This window comes from Plectropomus leopardus, chromosome 5 (assembly GCF_026936395.1).
Source record: "Plectropomus leopardus strain MGB_pleo_1.0 chromosome 5, ASM2693639v1, whole genome shotgun sequence".
Classification (NCBI taxonomy): domain Eukaryota; kingdom Metazoa; phylum Chordata; class Actinopteri; order Perciformes; family Serranidae; genus Plectropomus; species Plectropomus leopardus.
Genome location: NC_142180.1, coordinates 28,541,556 through 28,562,596, shown reverse-complemented (window position 1 = coordinate 28,562,596; position 21,041 = coordinate 28,541,556). Strand labels below are relative to the sequence as shown.

The 21,041-nt window shown below is 41.3% G+C and overlaps 1 protein-coding gene across 1 annotated transcript in view; it reads left to right on the top strand.

Annotated features, from left to right (window-relative positions):
- Positions 1-18,909, top strand: part of hcn2b (hyperpolarization activated cyclic nucleotide-gated potassium channel 2b) — a 65,848-nt gene extending 46,939 nt beyond the window's left edge. Inside the window, exons 7-8 of the mRNA XM_042513980.2 lie at positions 1,740-1,904; positions 10,342-18,909. Of these exons, the coding sequence (XP_042369914.2) occupies positions 1,740-1,904; positions 10,342-11,312 (1,136 nt within the window). The 3' untranslated portion in view covers positions 11,313-18,909. The remainder of the gene's footprint in view (positions 1-1,739; positions 1,905-10,341) is intronic.
- Positions 18,910-21,041: the final 2,132 nt, after the last annotated feature.

The window sequence follows — 21,041 nt, the reverse complement described above, 5'->3', positions numbered from 1 at the left end:
GTTTTCATTCCGAAGTCGTCAAATACTGCCGCTTTTGCAGTGCTTTCGGCGCAAGATCACGTCACCAGAATCAACCTTTCGCATCTGTGTGAATCACAGCTGGATGGCGTCAACTAAGAATGTGGCTGGACAGAACCATTTGTGGTGTTATTATACCCCGGCAGGCGGCCAAATGGCACCTGCCACAGCACCATGATATGCGGATGGGCGCCATGTGCCCCTTTTGCCTAAACCTTACCCTCTGTGCTAGCGTGTGCTTTTATCGACGTCTCAATATTGATTGCCATGTGCTGTTATTTCCTAAACATAACCACTTGCAGACACCATGTGCTTGTGTTGATGTCCCAGGAAGGACATACCGGATTGTAAACACCATACACAGAGGGATAACTTAATCTTAATATGTAGACATGTAATATGATGTAATATGAGTCCACTGCAAAGAGGCAATGTGTGACAGCTTAAGATGATAATGTATTCGTATTTTCCTCACCTACTTGGAGCCTCTTACCATGGGAAACTCCGGAAAAGGAGAGAGTCTTTCTAGGAGATTGGTTCCAGAACCAGTGCTATGCTTAGAGGTGAGCCCAACTATATCTAGTTGGTACTCAACCTCCCACACCAGTTCCTTTTTCTTCCCTGCCAGAAGGGTGACATTTCATGTCCCAAGAGACAGTCTGCAATGCAGGTCAGTACACCTGGGACAGGCGCCTGCCTGCCTCTTAGCACACAATGCAAGAGGCCCCAATGCCTGTCCTTGTAGGTAGTGGCCCCAAGGGTGGCAGTGTTCCTGTACTGGGTGAGGTACTCGTTATCAGAATGCGCCCTCTCATCAGGGTCCTTTTGAATCCCTCTTGGTTTGGCTCGGACAACACAGCTCACAGCGTCACAGGGACATGCAAAGCCCTCCTACACGTTAAGGTGGCGATTTTCTAACTCCAGTATACTGAAAAATACAGAGAGCTTTTCCTGGTGTCTGAATCAGCTGAATCAGTGTTGTGTGCTCTTGTTTTGTTAGGGTGTGACTGTAATGCATGTCCATTTATGTAAAAGTCCTGCACTCTAGCTTTAATGACATGCAGATGTTTTCTGCACTTCCTCTTGAAGCCCTCCTGGTTTGTTTATTCTGTGAGTTGCCCCAACTGCACCTGGAGACTCCACAGTCATGATGAAACGATCACAGTGCATTCCACTATAGTGCCCCATGCATGTTATGCATGTTAACAGAGTCTCCTTGCATTTCATTATTTTCCTCCATTTTCCCAAAAGAGTGTCAAAGGAGGTCGACCTTTCAGGCGAGGGAAAAGGAGAACATATGGTTGTCAAGACAACAGTCAGCCCCAGATCATAGAAGAAGAAAGCTGGAGAGATAAAGATACTAAGGGAAGGGAAGGGGAACAACTGAATGTAATGAAGCTTAGCTGCACATCTCTAAATATAGAGTGTGTTTTCTTCACACAGCTGTCAGTGCTGTGCCAGTGCTGGAGGAAATACTCAGGTTTACTGTCATTGGGTCATACTTGCGACACACAACCTCTGGATGCATAAACCACTTCCATTCTGATCATGCATTTGCTCAGGGCCAAGAGTTTTGGTGGTGTCAATTTTAGACTGCTCAACAAATCTCTCCATATTTATGGTATCTCTGTATTTCTCTGTCACCGTCTGACACCCTGACAGCTGTCAGTGTGTCATTTTGTGATTTTGTCTCTTTTCTGTTCTCTCTTTTACCTCACCAGAGATCTGTTTGCTGACCCGTGGCAGACGGACGGCCAGCGTGCGAGCAGATACCTACTGCCGCCTGTACTCTCTCTCTGTGGACAATTTCAATGAGGTGCTGGAGGAGTATCCCATGATGAGGAGGGCCTTCGAGACGGTTGCCATTGACAGATTGGACAGGATAGGTAAGACTACCACCTGTATCAGTTAACTGCACCAGTGAATGAACAAACATTGAGTTCCTTTCAATAGCCAGTTGTGGCTGCAGGTTTTGACAAATGGATGCAGGTTTCAAATAGAGACCTGGTCTGTTTTTTTTGTCTACCTATTTGAGCTTGTGCTAAGCTGCTTGGATCACACTCAATCAATTATAAATGTTGAATTTTTTGTCAACATGGACAAGCAACACATCGTTAGCTTGGTTACATTCTTCACAATTTAATCATTTAGTTGATTTTAGTGAATCCATGGACACCAAAATAGTATTAATTCAGATATACCGGCATGGCAAGAAAAAAGTATTAACTCCCCACCTCTGAAGAGGGCATAAAATCTCAGTTATGTTCATTACTTTATTACTTGTATTCCTTAAGCCGATAAGGGTCAAACGATCAAAAGAGTCAGTTTTTCACAAAAATTTATCCAAGTTGTGGCCCCTTCTATTGAAGAACGACTTTTCTACGATAGAGTGACACTTATCAACTTCCGGAGAAGTTGTGTAGGGGTTTGGACTGAATGCAGCAGACCCCGAGAGGATCTCCATCAGTGGCCAGTGTCGAACAGCGAGTCAGACCAGAGGAGAGAAACGAAACCAAAGGCATCAGACGAAGACAGGGAGGAGAGCCGGTATCAGGGCGAGGCTGACCAAACTTGGACCGACAGCTGTTCCTTTATCAAGCCTTCTTCTGTCTAACGTCCGCTCACAGGAGAAAAAAGTGGATGAGATGCGATTAAGGCTCATTCAGCAACGGTTTCTCAACACGTGGCCCCTTCTGCTGAAACACGACTTTTCTACGAGAGAGTGGCACTTATCATCATCGGGGAAAGTTGTGTGGGTCTTGGACTGAATGCAGCAGACCGCAAAAGGGTACTCACCAACGGCATATGCCAACAAGCCAGTTGGACTAGAGGGGACAAAAAAAAACTGACAGTGCCAGACGAAAAGAGGGAGGAGACCTGGTATCATGGTGGGGTTGGCCTGACTCAGAGCGGGAGCTCTTCCTCTACCAATCCTTCTTCTAATGTCTGATTGCAGGAGAGTAAAGTGGATGAGATGTGGTTTTGGCTCACACAGGAGCAGGAGATCTAGGACTGCTCTGCGCACATCTTCACAGAGACATGGTTAACACCTGACATCCCAGATCGAACTGTTGCATTACTGGATTGGCAGACCTAGTTAGGGACCTAAAAGGACTCGGGACTCTGATGCAAGTTCAAAAAATGCACAGCTGGAATTTAACGATGCCATCAGCAGCAACATCACCAAGCAACCTGATGGATCTTCATAGAGGCTGCTGATTTTAATCAACTCAACCTTCAACTCCAAAGATGTAGCAGGATCAAGGATAAATGTAATTTAGTTTTTTAAACGTTGTTTCAAAAATGACCAATAAATCTAACTTCTACCTTCTTATTCTACCTTCATTTAGTTTAGTTTGTTCTTGTATTTTTCCCCCTTTTGGTTCATTGAGGCAGACGTAAACTCAAATTCAGGTAACATTATTATTGTCAGATCTCAGTCCAAAAGGTAAAGAAATTCATCTTTCCATCCAGACCTGATTTGTGAAAAATGTCTTGGGGGATTTAGTCACGGATAATTAACATCATGTCTCACTGATGAAATCCACAGGTATGATGTCTTCATCAGCATATGAGTCATTCATAAGATGAAAAGAAGCATATGGAAAATGTATTCATTCATTAACTTGATGTCTCTGTCAAATGGCTGCACTGTCTGACAGCTGTGTGAATGATCCCAACGGGGACGATGTGTGCCGTGGAGGAAAAGTAGATGATGGAAATGTATTCAAGGCTGTGAATCATCTGTCTTAGAGCTTTTTCAGGGTAAATCTGACCTGGCAATTGAATGCTTCCAGTGGAATGCTATATTGAAAACAGATATTTAACATATGTGACACTTGTAAATGGACAAAAATTGCTGAGCAAAGTCAGTTTTCAACCTCTGTACTCTCTCTAGATGAATTTTCTGATTTGTTAAAGTGATTGCTCAGCAGTGAATCTGTCAAACAAACACCACATGGACATGTTTTGTCTTAACAAAGCAATTGGAGCCCATTCTTAACAAGTAAACACAAACATGTTATTTTTCTTCACAATGCAGACACCTCTCCCCTCGCATCATGCCCCCCAAGGTCAGCCGTGCTGCTGGTGTCACACCCCCTGTCACATGACCACATTTTCCATGTTTACAAAAGCCCAGCAGCCACCACCTGCCAGCTGTTGCCATAGCAGCCAGATTCCACACATGAGCAGCCTTCAGTGAGCCCATTGATATATTTAGGGGGAGACTAATGTGTCTGCTTCAGGACTGAATCACTGACCAAATTTTCCTGCAGAGTTCCATGTGATGAATAGTAACGGCCAATAATTTGTTCTTTTGTTTGGCTTTGTTAGCAGTTGTTTTTAGAAAAAACATCTGGATCAAACACACGGGGGGTTATTAGAAGCCATGTTCGGAATCTGAAATGTAAATACAGACCTGCAAATAATGACACAAGCTTTGTTCCTTTCAAGTGTAAATTAGTTATTGTTGGATTGTTAATCTTGTGCTTCAAATATCAATCAAACTGACATCTTTAAGTTCCATCATATTTTTGTTGTTGAGGGTTTGTGACTAGGTGTGCTTATTTGGGATCAGTTCAGCCTGACAGACCATAATTACTCACATTTTTGATGGGACTAGGCTTTCTTCAATCATTTCTCAGAAAAACAGTCCTCGACCTGTGAGCCATACCTATATAGAGAGCGGCTAATCCCTTGTCCATCGTCTTCAAACCCTTAAAGCATCACTTTGTAAACACAGTGCCACATACGATCAGCAGAAGAGGCAGTATAGCAGTGATTTAAGGGGGGTGGAGGTGTTACTGGATAATGAATAGGCGTTGTTGAGAGAACAGTAATGCAGCTGATGTGTGAGTTCTGCAAAAGAGGCAGCTCTTTCATGTGGAAAAGCTCTCCATTGGCACGTCAATCAGTTGGTGTTTGCCCTGATGCCTTTACTTACAGCTCACTCTCAAGCATCATCAGTGAGTTATTGTCATGCTTAAGGTATCACCTATAGCATCTCTTTGCCATCCTTGACTCCCCAAGATGGACACTGGGGTAGTTCTACCAAGCAGAGGCAAACACTTTTGCTGTTACTTGCTCCCTCAGGAGGAGGTACACTAAAAATGACCACACTTTCTTGAGGAACCTGGCAGTGCTTCTTGCCATTAATGTCACAAGAAATTCTGGGAACATGGCAATACTTGTTTTTCTCCAGTACCATAGGTTCATAGGTACTGGGGATGCAATTCTTGCAGACCTGGTGGGACAGCATATGCACCTACGAATGCTGTAGTCTGCCGTTAAATGTCAAAGGAAGAACACCTAAACCATGGAAGTACACCAACAACACTTGGAAGACAGCAATAAGTGCAGCTGCAGTAATGGCTCTGCCTCGACTTGACAAAAAGAAGAGTTTTTTCTTGAGGTTAGCATATTTTGTTAATTCTTTGCAATGGGAGCTTTGTGTAGTAACACTCTGCTACAAACGGCAACAGTGTGTGACAAGGCACTGAGTGCTGCAATTGACATTTTTTCTGGTTGCCTCGGATGGACAAATATCCAACTTTGGGTAAAATGTCACTTCTTATCTAGACGTCCAATCACAGTGGAGGAGGGCCAGATCAAACAGTCAACCACAGAGACCAACCGTCAAATCTTGCATAACAAAACTACTATTGTATACCAACACTAGTATTGGTTTGGCACTGGTACTGATATTGGTATTGGTATATCTCATCTGGAAGGGAATCCCTCAGGATCCCCCAGGAGGAGCTGGAAAGTGTTGCAGGAGAGAGGAACATCAAGTACTTTGCTTGGCCTGCTGCCCGGGCTAAGCGGATGAAGATGGATGGATGGATGTTACGATGTTACACCGGGGCTTTTCTAAGATGCAGCATAGTGAATGGGGATTGTTCTGTTTCCTTCCCAAAAACCCTAGAGGGGACATCGTCACCAAGCCTCGACTGCCAGTCTTTGTGTTTTTTTCAGTCCATAGATGGAACCAATGCAACATCCTAAAAAATCACAGGAGTTATACTGGATCTGGATCATGCCCATTTTCTGTGAGTCCCTCTTCATCCCCAAGGTACAGCAGATGGTGGATCATCTGGATGCAGCTATGAAGGCTAAAAGCAGCTGAAATTTTGCCTTTGGTCACAACCTTCTTCCCCAGCAGCATTTATGATCAGAGAGCAGCTCTGAGACTGGGCTCTAACATCATCATCATCATCATCTTCATCATCCTCATTGGCTGGCTGTTCCAGATATTTCAGCACTCCCATCAGCTGGGTGCAAGACAGAGTGCAAAAACCACATCTGTCCTGCAAAAGTCGAGTAAAAACCGGATGAAAACAAATTACAGCATCCTTAGGGGGAAAATGTTTTCTTCACCTACTTCTCAGCCTGGTTAAAGCCTCTAGAGATAAGTTTTTAGTTTAAACATTTAATTCTGAATTTAATGTTGACTGCACAATGTTATTATTTCGGCCACACACACAAACAATGGCTCAGGGAGCAGCCGACCATATAAAGGACACCACACCAAAATTGTGGGGAAAACCAACACAAGTTTATTACTAAAACTCAACCAAAAAGCGTAACCAAAGAGGGGTCGGGGATCCCGGCCAAAACAAATATAAAATGGGGAATTGCTAGGCCAACCAAGCATGGGCTGTCAGACCCAGCTCATCCCCCTAAACGAAAGACCCTAGAAACAATAACCAAAAACAAGACTGCTGGTGATGTCCAACCCAAACTAAAACAACAAACAAAAAGGCAAACACTCAAAACAAGCCCACAGGCCCACTCTACTGGGAAGTGCTGTTGCTGCTGCTGGCGCTCCGGTCGGTAGTGAGAGAGAGAGGGAGAGCTCCGCCTCTCCATTCCCCGTCTTTTATCCCTCCGATTGATTGCATCCACATGGAAACCAGAAGCAAACAGCAGGGGGAGAGAAGGAGAGAGAGCGAGTGAGAGAAAGCAAAAACATTCGCCAGGCTGTGCGCACCATAGTCCCACGTAACAGTAATAGCTATACAATGATGAAAAACCTGCGTTAACACGATGATCTCCCGGGAAAAATGAAGGATCAATTTACAACACAAAATGAAGTACGTCAACCATAGTTACAAAAGCAGGAGGAGAACTGTGCAGTTTGCTTTTCCAGGTCCAGCAGTAGCTATCCGCAGCAAAGGAGTAATTTGCAGTGAACAAGTGATTTTGCAGTTTTCATTACAGTCCACCGTAGTAGTGGAAACGGCAGAGGGTCGAATAGGAATTATTCGAAGCAATTGAGTGTAGGTGGTCCGTGATGAATATCAAAATCCAGCTGCACTATATTACAGAAACTATCTTTGATTTGTTTTTTTCTTCTCTCTTCAATGTTGTGTGATGATGTTGTTTAGTGACGATCGCTTGTCTGTGGATACTTGCTGAGCTCTACAGTGGCGTCAACAATAATACCATTTGGAGACACTAGGTGGGGGTAGAATAGAAAAGTTTAAAACTTATCTCTTTCAACTTAAAGTTAAAGTGAGTTGAATGTGTATTTCACAGCGAGAGGCTTCCCACCTGGTTTAACTCTAATTTTCTCTGTAAGTGATTTGCCATTATTTACCTTTCTTCACGTGTCCAAGCAATTGATTCACTGGTTAGAAAAAAATCATTCCTCAAATAAGCTCCTTCTCTTTTTTCATTAGGAAGAGAGATGTCTCTGTTAACCTCTTCCATCATCCTTCCTAGTCGTTGCGTCAGAGAGGGGGAACTCTCAGATTCATCTCTCAGCAGGTTTCAGGCACAGCAGCCTCTAACACACTCATCTTACTTACCTGACAGTGGTGAGAACCCAGGGGGTCTGAACCTCACCACTTTGTGACGCACACACTGCTCCCTCTCACCAGCACAGCTCGTGATGAAACCATGTGAGATCACATGTGATGATTCTCTCACACATTTTCCTGCTGTGACGTCTCTATCTAGCAATACCTCGCCTAGTGTTTCCTGTTCAGCCTGCTTTTCCAGGACTAAGTGGGATTGAACAGTTCAGTCACCGTCCTACATGTATCTGCAATCACGCGGATTCTACAAAAGTCCTCCTCTAATCTATCAGTGAGTCAGAAGGAAACTCGCTGTTTTAGTCTTAAGTGTGCTCTTCCAAGAGGTTTCATCAGTTTCACATACTCACAAGCAATAAATCTCATTCACAGCTTGATGTCACATGGGAGCAAGATCACTTGTGAGTGGCATAACCCTCATATCCTTCATCACTGCACCTTGAATTGAAGTCTCCATCTCAAAGACCTCCATTTCCTTCTCTTTGGCGACACCTATGACGATAAGCAGAACTTACAAGTGTGTTTTGGGATCTCACCCCCCAAAACATTCAAACAGTGAATTTGTTTACATGCACAAAATAGTCATGTTTTTGCCTTTATTCCAAAAAAGACAATACTAAGCTACTAAGACATGTAAACAGTTACTAAGCCGTGTATCCTCTGATTAACGTGCCCAAACATACTGAAAATATGGAGAAGTAAAACAGCTGGAGCTGCTTGTCATTTTGCTTCTTTGCGTCAGAATAGGATTTTTTGACCATTTCCTACTGGTAGAGGATGTGTTGGATTCCCTCTTTTCCTTCTGTCACCTTGAAAAGGTTGGCGCTGCGATATTTGCGCATATCCAAAAACCTTGATATTCAAGTCTTTCATAATCTTTAAAAGCAGGTGTTTTTTTTTCCTTCAGTCCAGAAATGTGGAATTTTCTTTTGCATGCATCTCTACCCCACAGCTTTGCAAAATGTTGGTGAGTTGGTTTGTGTAAAAGTATCCATAACAACACAAAGAGCCAACCGTAAAAAGACAAGAGCCTATGTGTCGCAAACTGTGATGAAAACCCCAGTTAAGACAAATGTTTTGAACTGGCTGTATAGATGCCCAAATATTGCAACTAAAACCTGAATTTATACTGGCATATCCCACATGTCTTAGTCAGAAAAAGTTAAATTCAGAAAATGGCCTCATATGGAATATTTAAATTAAATATTTTGTTTATATGACCCACATCTAATTCAGAATATTGTCATATTTGGAATAATAGGGGAGTATTGGGGTGCATGTAACCATAGTCAGTGTCAACTGTGTGACGTCAGCCAGGTGGCAGTTGTTTGTTGGCCAAAGTACTGTTTACTTGCAATGCTGGCAAAGAATAGGACGGCTAAACACATGTACAAGTTGAAGAGCCAGTCAGTTGCAATAGCTTCACTAACTGTGCACTGCTGGGGGTTTTCTGGGAATGTTGTGTCAAAGACACTTCGTTGTAATACTGCAAGTACAAGGGCTTTCATCAGTGGTTCATTGATTCAATTACCACTGTGTTACCTCATTCAGCACATCATCTAATCACATACAGGTGGCATCAATAGACATAGAGGCACAAGTAAACAAATGCTTTGGCCACAGACATGGTCTCTCTCTCACACATCTGCAGCACTGGCGGGCAAAAATGCTGTCCCTATATCAACACCAGTGGAAAATATAAAATACAGTATTTCTCTCTTTACCTGTATGCTTGTCACTATGGATGTTGCATGGAGAGAATGGCAGGTAGTTTTATATATAGGCTATGCACTGTGGAATAAGCAGTTCAGCTATTATTTCAGTCTTTACAAAAAACTCACTAAGAATACGAGAGGGTCGGATGATTCTATGGGACCAAACTTTTACAACTAAGGCTGTTTCTCTTTTAGCAACCAATAGAGTACCCCAGCGATGACATTTTACTGTAGGCCGACCTGGAAGCTAACGTTGCCCTGGTTTCCTTGTCAAAAAGCCTATGGAATTTTTCCATTGGATTTTGGATCATTGCAGAAAATAAGATCTGTGGTAAACAAACATGAACACGACTTTCAGTATTTTTTAAGCTTAAATGTGATCACTAGAAGTAAAAAGCTAATGTAAGGCTACTAGGAACTGAATTACAGTTGTGTCGCCAAAAACCTACAAGGCTATAAAGCCAGGTTTGGCACGGCTCGATGTGATGATGCTTTATAGTCTCATGTTAGCGACCACCTTATTAAAGACACAGAAAAGCTCCAGAGTTCACAAGTGTGGTATTTACTGACATATTTTATGAACAAATCGTGAAAGTCTCTTAAGCTTGTGTTAACCACAGACCTTATTTCAGACATCTAACCAAAAGTTCATTCAAAAAACCCATTAACTTTGAGACAAGGGAACTAGAGATGCAGAAAGGTTAATTAATTTCTGGGTTTTAGGACTCATTACTGGGGTTCTCTATAGCACCTTCTTTAGCAACAGTGCTAACTTCTCTTTGTCATTGCAGGCAAGAAGAACTCAATCCTTATGCACAAAGTTCAACATGATCTGAACTCGGGTGTTTTCAACAACCGTGAGAATGAGATGATCCAAGAGATAGTAAAATATGATCGAGAGATGGTTCAACAGGTTGACGTACCACGACCGCGGGCCATGTCCATGACACCTCCTCTACACAGCGGAATGTTTAATTCACCAGGTTCCTCTGCCCAACCCCAGAATTCAGCAATTGCCACTCTGCAGCAGGCCGTAGCCATGAACTTTTGTGCCCCCATGCAAAGGAACACGATGGGAGCAGGGGACCTTCAGTCCCCCAGGATGGTGAGGAGATTCCAGGTGATGGAAAGCGCGTCCAGCCCTGCTTCAGCTTCTCCACTGCAGTCTCAGTTCCTTGCTTCTGGTGCCTTCGCTCCCATCCTCTCCAGCCCCCCCATCCAAAGCCCGCTGGCCCTTGGGGGACGGTCATTCCAGTATGGATCCAGTGCCCTGGCTGGTCACACCTCAGGCTCCCAGCTCTCTCTAGTGCAGCAGCACATACCCAGCCCTGCACACCGACCCAGCATTCATAAGAGTACTCATTCCTTGCAAATGGGCAGTCTGAGCCAAGACGCCAGGGCACTGTCAGCCTCGCAGCCCTCACTGCCTCACGAGGGTGCACAACCTGGCGCCCCTAGCCCCCCCCAGTCTACACAAGTCTCTTCCACTACCATTGGACCCCCTCAGACCCCATCGGGTCACACAGGCATCCGGAGTGCCATACCATACAGGGTGGTATTGCCCCACCAGATGTCTGTGGGCGCCTTCCCTGTAGCATCCCTGCCCGGTTCTGTGCAGAGCTTTGGGGCTGGTGCAGGGCTGGCAGTAGGGGGTGTGGGAACAGGTCTTGGGGACTCGGGGCAACCCAAGAAGGACTCTATAGTGAGCCTTCCTGAGACAGACCACACTAAAGTCAGATCCAGGCTATCCTCAAACTTGTGATCCTAATTAAACTCATCTTGGGGAGTGACTCAATGAGGGGCCTGACTGCAGGAACATGTGGTGGATTTCTGCTCTTTCACCTATAGTTCCTCTTCTCTCTCTGCTCTGGTTTGACTATCCGAATGTATGAATGTTGAGTGAGTGGCAACAGGAAGAATCTGAGAGAGGACTGCTCTAACATAATGAAGTCTATATGATGACTTCTGAATCTTCAGCATTGAGATGTTTCTACTCACAGACATAGTAGTTGCACAGTAGTGGTAAGGTAGCATCTTCCCATCTCCAACTCCTTTTATTTTCTGTATTTTACAGTATAGTCAACCACATATGAGCATATCTGCTTCACTATCTTCTCATTCGCCTCATTTAATGCAGACTTGGGGTCGGATGGGACTAAAAGAAAATCAGGGACCTGCTTCAGATATCAGAAGTTGGCACTTTAATGGGGTTTAATAACTGTATCTACCACATTTTGTCAGTAGGCTGGCTGTAAAAGACGATCCAATCGTAAAAAGTCATAAAAACTTTGAAACATTAAAATGCTGTGTTTTTCTTGTGTTTCTCAAATATCACTGTAGACCAAATTTGTAAGCACAAAATTGGATAACATTCAATAATAACCAATATTCTAAGCCATGTTTTCCACATACTATTGATATGGATGGATAAATGAGTATATTTATAAATCAAACTGGCATTTTCACAATCCAGTTGGCTTCTTTTGTAAGTTTTCCCTGCCTCTTTAGTACCCACTGATAAATATGTGAGCCCCTGGGATTTTCCGACCTTGGACAATTAATATCCTTCATACTGAAATTACAGCTGCGGGACAAATTGTCCAGTCCCAGCCAAGCCATTGATTTCAGCAGGAAATGTCTGCATGTTTGTTTAGTTTAAAGCTGCATCAATCAATATTTTTTTATATTAACAGGTAAATAAAATGAGTAAGAGTAATGTGTGGGGAGTTGCTCATTGAGATGAACTCACAGAGAATAATCACTTATCTCTGCTTCTCTATGGCGCTTTTTAGCTCATTGTTTTGACCTTAAAGAGGATCAGTTATGCTTTACCTTTTTTTCTGTCATATATGTTATAATGGCAGATGTTCAAACTAAACATGGCCATAGGTTCAAATAATGAGGTAAAGGTATGTAAAAGTAATCCCTGTGATCAAAAACCTCAGGTCTGTTCTGAATGCTCTTTTTCCAAGATGTTTTCTACTTTGGCTAAAAGAGGGAGCTTCTGATGGATTTCTTTTTTTGGTCATCTGCTCCAGGCATCCGACTGTAGGTGTTTATATCACGTAGCCTACACTATTATATATGGCTGCATGCTAACGTCAGGGAAACATATAATCTTGGTTGCCAATGTTAATTCTTCTCTGACTTTGGGTCATATTCCTGCTGGAACATGTCCAGTTTTGAAGATTTTGGTTTAGAAGCTCTTGTTGGTGATTTTTCATGATAGAAAGTGAAGCTTTTTTCCATTACAGCCAGTCCCCAGCTGCAAGTACACTGCTACATGTAGCTACATGCTAACATCAAGGAAAAATGTTTGGTTTCCGTGGTCGATTTCTCCTAGATTTCAGATTGTATTCCTGTGGGAACATGTCTGGTTGTGCATATTTTAGTTTAGCTTTAATTGTAATTGGTTTTTCATTGTAGAAAGTGCCACATTGCATTCCCTGGCCTAAAGTAAACTGCTACATGTAGCTATGCAAAAATTAGGACACGTAAACTTGGTTGCCAATGTTGTTAATTTATCACCAACTTTAGATCATAATGCCTTCTGAAACATGTCAGGTTGTGAAAATTGTGATTCAGAAGCTTTTATTTGTGATTTTTTTTTATGGTAGAAAGTGCTGCCATATTCTATTACAGTCATTCCCCGCTTGCATGTACATGTAGCCTACATGCTAATGTCAGGGAAACATTTAATCTTGGTTGCCGTTGTTTCTAATTTCTCACAGATTTTGCATCGTATTCCTACTAGTCTTACTGGTTTTGAAGATTTGCATGGCAGACAGTGCCACTATAGCTGCTCGGGTACTGTCATTCCTCTGCTACATATACACTGTACATGTAGCTACATGTTAATATCAGGAAAATATGTTATCTTGGTTGCCGATGTTACTAATTTCTCTCTTATTTTGTAAAATATTAGGACAGGTGCAGAGACACCATGGATGCATTAAATAAATCAGGATGCAGCATGGAGGCGGGACAAATTTCCACTGAGTTGGACAATAAAGTATCTATCAATTTATCCCTATTAGAGCTGCTCAGTAGGGTATGAAGCAAAAAAAACCTATATTCTCAGTATGAAAGTACCCAGATCTTCTGCATCATTGGGCCCATAGAGCATGAGCACTAGAAATATAATGCAGCTGAGTGCGTACGACTGTGCCCGAGCAGGTAACTTCCGTAGGCGAATGACCTCTGTGATTAAATAATTAATACAAGATAGGTGTTAACAATGGGGCGTTTCAGACAGATGGTAGAAACAGGTGTTCCAGCACAGACAGTATGAGGGAGAAAAAATGTTTTTAGGCCATAAAAGCACATAAACATGCTCTAGACACCCAAATATGATCCTGAAAATAAGCAAAACAGGTCCCCTTTAAAGCCAACTGTTTTTCAGCAAATCTGCTATGTGTGACCTGCACTGCTCTGGTGACAAAGACTAAAAGCAGAGTAAATATGTAGAAATAGTTGACCAGAAAGACAGCACCAGTGGAATTAAAAAGTTGCTTGTGACTGCTGAATGTGTAAGTAGCCAATTGTTTGCTAGCACGTCCACCATGACAACTTGTATTAAGTCAGGGCTGTTAGCTTGTTTTTCAGTTTGTGTTCAGATTTGATTTATGCAGCTTTAAGATGAATTAGTTATCAAGATCCAATAAAAATGCACCTGACTCCCTCTTAACATTAGATTAAATATCTGAAGTGATGGGTTTTTGGACTGCAGTCATGTGAGTAGTAATATCTCACACTTTGTGGAAGTAGGCCTATCCCACTGTAGAAATTATACTTCACTGCCAGTTAATTACAAAGAATTTTATATGACTTAAAATGTAAATCTAGTCAAACTCATATAATCAAAAATATAAATCCATTCTTTTCTCATTCTTAATCTTGAATTTCTCGCAGCAGCAGTTTGGGCAATGTGTCTCTATGCCAAAGTCAATTCATACAGATAATGAAACTCCTGCGACGCTCAACCGTACTGTAAATGCTACAGCTTTGATCAACAGCCAAGGACAGCACAGATACTTTGCAGGATGTATATTGCAGTGTGCCTCTGTTATTAATGCCTCAGTGAGAGTTCATCAAATGCCGCTGATTTGTGTCCAAAAAACATTAGAAAGCGAACCTTTTCTCCCGGACCTGACGTTCTATTCACCTCATCTCACTAATGCCTAAACCATTACTGGGTAATGAGAGTGGAAATTGGAATCCCTCGGGTCGGTTTGGGACTGTTATTATTCTCCTTCAATTGGATTTCATTATTCAGTGCCAATGATGAGTTCCTCCTCTGTGATCATTTCATATTTCCATTTTGTTTAGTTTCGATTCCTGAGCTGTTATCCACCTTGAGAGTTTCCAACAGGACAAAGTTGAAGGTTTTCAAGTATTTTTATACAGTGCTTTTGAGGTCTGTTGTGTTTTTGTTTTATGCCCAAATTATGCCCTGTGGAACCTATTTGGAGGTTTGAAAAATAATTAATATAGAGGCTTGTTATGAGAATAGTGTTTTACTGAACTTAATATTGTGTCCTGGAGGCACTGTCTTTGGACAGGGAATGAGTTTAGTGACAAAATAAGTTTGGAGACATTTTTGACTTCATTAGAAAGCACAGAGTAGCAAAAGACAGCCAAAAGGAGACAGAGAGAATGGATTGCAAAAACAAGGGTCAGTAGCTAAACTTAGATCACAGGCAGATAACTCTAATAATTCCAAACAACCCCACAAACCTAAAGGGACAGTTAACCCCAAAATCAAAACACCTACTTTTCCTCTTGCCTTTTGTGCTTTCTATCAGTCTAGATTGTTTTGATGTGAGTTGCTAATTGTTGGGTATCGGCTGTAGAGATGTCTGCTGTCACTCCAATGTAGTGGAACTAGACATCACTCTACTTGTGATACTCAAAGCATTAAATACATTGGAAAGACTCAACCACAATGTCATTTCTTCAGAAATGATGACCCAGCTACTCAAGATAATCTACAGACCTTTATGTCAGCAGTTTCATGTGGGAACTATGTTCTTTCTACCAAACTACACCCAGTAACCGTACCACAGCGCAAAAAGAAGCATGCATCCATTGGTAGCACCACTGAGCTAGCCAACATTACAGCTCAGCCAGGGAGCATGCTATTACATCGCATGTTGTTACACGCTTGAGTCTTTTATGAGTAGATGTATGCTTTCTTCTGTGAGAATCATTCGAAGGGTGTAGTTCAGTAGAGAGAAAATAGTTCCTACATGAAACGTCTCACAACAAAGTCTGTGGATTATCCTGAGTAACTGGGACATGATGTATCTTTGAAGAGACATTGTTGTAGACTCTTTCAATTTTTATAGTTTTATTTTGTGTTTTTTTGTTCTTTGAGCACCACCAGCCGAGTGCCATTAGTGTCATTATCTTCAAGAGAAGTTATACATCATTACGGCTGATATATCCAAAACTCTGCAACTCACACCAGAACAATCTAGATTAATAAGCAGTACTATAGGTAGGAGGACAAATGTACCTTTGAGTTTTGCGTGAAAGCTCCCTTTAATTAAAGCTGAAGAAGAGTGAAACCAAAGTTCATTTTTTCTTTTTTTGTATGTAATTGCTTGAAAACTTTAACATATGAATGATGTGTCATGGACTGAATCATTTACGTTAACTTAAAGTACTAATCAGACAATACTACACTAAAATCATTCAGTCATATTAACAGCAATAACTGTTAGAAAAAGGATGAGTTGTCACTCTATGCAGATGATGTTCTACTGTATCCTTTAGGTTTATTCTTTTGGATTAGTTTCTCAAACTTTAATGAGAATTTGTTTAAAGTCTGTTTTTGGAAGAACTCAAACTAATAGTCCGATTTAAATCTGATGTCTTCAGTGACAATAATTCGATTAACATAGTTGTTTTTTTATACGTGTAAACATCATGTAACTCAGACTATTTATTATTTATTTAGCCTAGTTTACCGTAACTTTAGACATACTGAAAATGACAGTGTTGGAAAATAAAATAACTTTTTAATCACTGACAAACTTCATAATATCTGGTATGAACCTATATTACTTGAACATAAAATATAGAACAAAACCATTTGCATTACAGAAAATGTATCACTTCTTTTTCTACAGTCGCTCACAGTACCACCCACAGTTTGTATATAATCCTGTGCCAGTTGCTGTGAGGTCTGCATGGTTTCTTCTGCTGTGTATGTTTAATTTGTTCATTTATTTTTCTAATCTCTCACCCCACTCCACTTGCAAGTCCTGGTTCTTTGACTAATGCTGCTTTTTAATTTGTTTTCTCTTCTATGCCATTACCTCTGACATCCAATTAGCATGTTGCCCTCTGTAAAAGCACTTTTCCCTCTTTTTGCAACTTTACAAACATATTTAGTGTTATGTAAATGTTACAACAATGCAGCTGTTTGACTTTCCCAATTCACCTTCCAGGCTTTGGGAGAGATGGTGTTTGTACCACACACACACACACATTCAACAACATCAAGTGAATCATTTGTTTGCCAAGCTGCGTGCTTTCAAACTGCTTTTTCTTTTCAAAGACTTTCTTCATAGGTCTTCTTTCCTGTCTTCAACGCTCAGCTGAAACTGTTTTCAATTCCAATGTGTCTTTGGGTTGGTTACTGATCGTAAAGCATGGAGATTTAGAGTGCTTAAAATGTTTACCTACAAGGGCTGTTCATTTGGATTGGGCAATGATGTGATTTTGTGTCTAACTTTGTCATGCAAGTACATTCATTCTAATGACTTCAGATTATTTCTCTCTTACTGGCTATTAATGATTATGCCAACACTGAAAAATGTATAATGCACCTTTTATACTAGTTGTTTCTGTATTTAACAGGATACAAAACATTATGATTCAGTATCAAACAATGATCATTTAGCAGATATTTGTTAGTTACTTTACATTCCTGATTTTTGTTAGCTTAACTTGCTTTCTTTCTCAGATCACAGACCTGTTAAGGCCCAGACACACCAAATAGACATTATAAAACTAGTGGTGATGTGGTGACTAGTGGCGCGTCTCTGCCAAAAAGTTTCATCTGAACACACTGTAAAGACTACAGTCAGCTGTCAACTAGCAGGAAAGGAATAACTCTCCATGCCAGCAGGTGGCGTAAGTCTGTATTCGTCTTTCAAAAAGGGAAACCAGAGGACTGACTTAATAGATTTAAGACCCTAATTAGCCAGTTAGCACAATAAGAACATAACCCGATGTGAAAGAACAAAGCATGTTTACTGTTCACGTAAATAATAACACAAAAATTACAGATCGTTTCTGCTCAAAACCCCAATGGCTAAAAATATCTCACCCAATTTGTTTGCTTTCCTCACTTTTGTTTCTCTTCTTGGAAACAAAAGTGAGCCGAACCGCCAAAGAGCCGAACCGCCAATAAGTGTGATCTCTCTCACAGACGGAGTTCATTGGGTCCAGTGACTATTCAAACGGCTGAATCGGCTGAAAAAAAGCCGCCAATAGCCAGTTGGTACCATCAGAGCAGGAGACACTACAAAAACTAGGGCGATAGATGCTCTCCAACAGCTTATAGCTGACTGTCTGCTTGGTGTGTCAGGGCCCTCAGTGACCGAGTACAAAGCCAACACCAATCCATATCTACGCACTACAGACAAATGTAGGCTGGATGGCTGAGATCTTCATCAGTAACCGTGAACACTCTTGAATCAAACAGGCGATCTCAGGCAGTCACTGTGTGTTAAATCATATACTAACAGTGCAGTACAAACATTTCTGTGGCAGGGACCAGATGTTCTTTTACTGAGCCACGCTACAGTTGTCACATCCCATAACATGTACTGTGCATACCTAGTGCCTAGCAAATACTGTAGTCTCCACATACATGTACTATATTCTTTGTGTGTGGCTTTAAAATAAAATGCAAGCTCCTCCCACTGCAATACATGTAAGAAGGACGATAAATTTGTTGAATTTGAATACGGACTGATCCCACTGCTTCATATTTAGGTGAATAATCTTGGTTTAGTGTATTAGAAAAGCACAAACAGGTTATGATTATTTTGCGTATTCTTAATAGAAGCAGAACCTCTTAATGCAATAAAAGGTAGTGATGGTGAATGTCTCTGCTTTCTGTCATGATATTATGTGTAAAAGTTACAATGGCCTATGAATCTTTGTTATTGATTGTTTACATTCTTACTGATTTAATATCCTCTGACTATCTGCCTGGGTACCTGGAGAAAAAAAATACCATTTAGACTCAGTAAAAGATTGCAATATTTCTCGTGTGGAATAGTGGAATCATATGTTGAGTATTTGAATGTTGTCATTATAAAAGTTGACATTTTTAAAGCCTTCTTATGTGCGGTTGTCAATATTTCAGAATGCAACTAGTTAACTGTTATTTATACAGTCATTTGATGTTCATGTACTGTCCAAAATAGAGACTGTTATGCAGAGTCCTGAAGAAATGTTCCTCCCTTTATTCCAGAAAATACAATATTCCTACTAAAGTGTTAACATGGCTAATGAAAATAAATATTTCACTAGAATTACCATGTACATGCAGCCCTGCATACTCCGATTAATCTACCTTAATATGTTGTTTATTACGCCAAAACATGGAAAAACTGGAATTGCTGGAGCAGCTTCTGATTTTTTATTTTTTACCACCTTCTTGAAAAGGTCGCCGATGTGATATTTCTGCATATCCAAAAACCTGTCTTTTATAAAGTTTAAAAGCATGTGTGTTTCTTCCGACTAAATATCTTGGCTTTTTCTTTTGGGCATGCACCTCTACCACAACCTAACAAACTGTGAGTTGGTTTGTGTTGAACACACAGAGCTGACCCACAGGTAGGTAGCGGCATGTTGCAAAAGATAAGCCACCACTGAGATGCATATTCCCAATATGCTGTATAATCGTCCAAAGATTGCTCCTAACGCACGAATTAAACCAACATATCCCGTGATTTAATTGGAAAATGCTACATTGGGAATAAGGCCTTTATTTGGAATATCCAAATGAAATATCCTATTTACATGACCTTTTTTCTGAATAATAGTAGAATATTAGTGTTCATGTAAACTTGTTTAGCTAGCCAGCTAAAGCTTTACCACTTGAGGGGACCGCTTAACTAGCTTCATGTTGGTAGATTGGTGTTCACTTAAACCACAGTGACCACTTGTCACTTGCATGGTTGTATTTATTCTGTCTTTACTATTTACATAAAAACATGAAAAATGTCTTTTAAATAGACGTATGCACCATAATGAGAAACTGTTTTTGTGAAGCAGTTACAGTAAACTTACCTTTGAGTGAAGCTTTATTACACAGCACAAAGAATCTGAGAATGTGTTTTCTGCCTGAAATGTTGCCTGAGTGATTAGTGGTACAGAAAACATGTTTTGGTTGTCATTTGAAATGTAATCAAAGGTTGTTCTTTGTTTTGTTTTGTTTTTGGCTTTTAAACCTATTTGTTTTATTGTTGAAATAATATTCCAGGAATCAAAAGTTGGAATGAGCAAGAACCAGAAATGATAAGATAGTTGAGGTATTTTGGAGTTGCTGTTGCGTCTATGTTGCTGGTAGATAGCCAGTTTTTCCTGCACAGTCAGGACAGATGGTCTCCGAAGGGGAAACTGAAAAGACTTCAGACACTTGTTGTGTGAGTTTGTCATCAAAAGATTTCAATGCAGATTATAAAAGAAGCCCCTGAAGATTTAGTATTTCCTGCCTGTAATTTACTGGTTATTTTTGCCACAGTGGAAGCCCAAACTTCCATAAAGTTATAAATCACCTCTAAAAAAATCTTCAACAGAAACACATTAACATTAAAAGCATAAAAAGCGTATTTCTTAGATTTAAACTAGATTCACACATCTGAAGGAAGGACCTTTAAAAACAGACTGATCCTTTTCCTCTAAGCAGGCCCAGTTCACTGAAGCATCGCTGCATTAAGCACCAGATGTGTGTGCACTGTATGTGTTCGATGGTTGTTAATCAACCCATCACTGCCTGTCATTCAGAATAAAGGTCAGACGAAGGAAACTCACACTGACACTCACACACACACACACACCTGCCAACACTGTACCACCTGTCTCCCAAACACCAGCACTCCCTCTCCGCTGTGCTTCCTCCTGCTTCCTCTCGCCCTGCTGGCAGAGCTCAGGCCCCACTTCCTCACTCCGGGACTGTCTGTACACTCTGCTCCCCCTGCTAGTGCCGCTGAGTGCTGGCCACTCATGACGCCACGGGGCAGCAGATAGGGCTGGGAGAGCCCAGGAGCCTGGCAGGGAAATCAAAGTGCTCTCAGTGAGAGTGAGTGGTCCAGCTATCTAAGAGTGGCTTCCAGCTCTGGCTTGCTTCTCAGATAGAAAGCAACACTTCCATACTGTCCCCTTCCCAACAATCCTGTTGCTGGAGACAAGATCTTGCAAAAGTCGGCACTCTACTATTGGTGTTAGATGAGCACAATACAGTCAC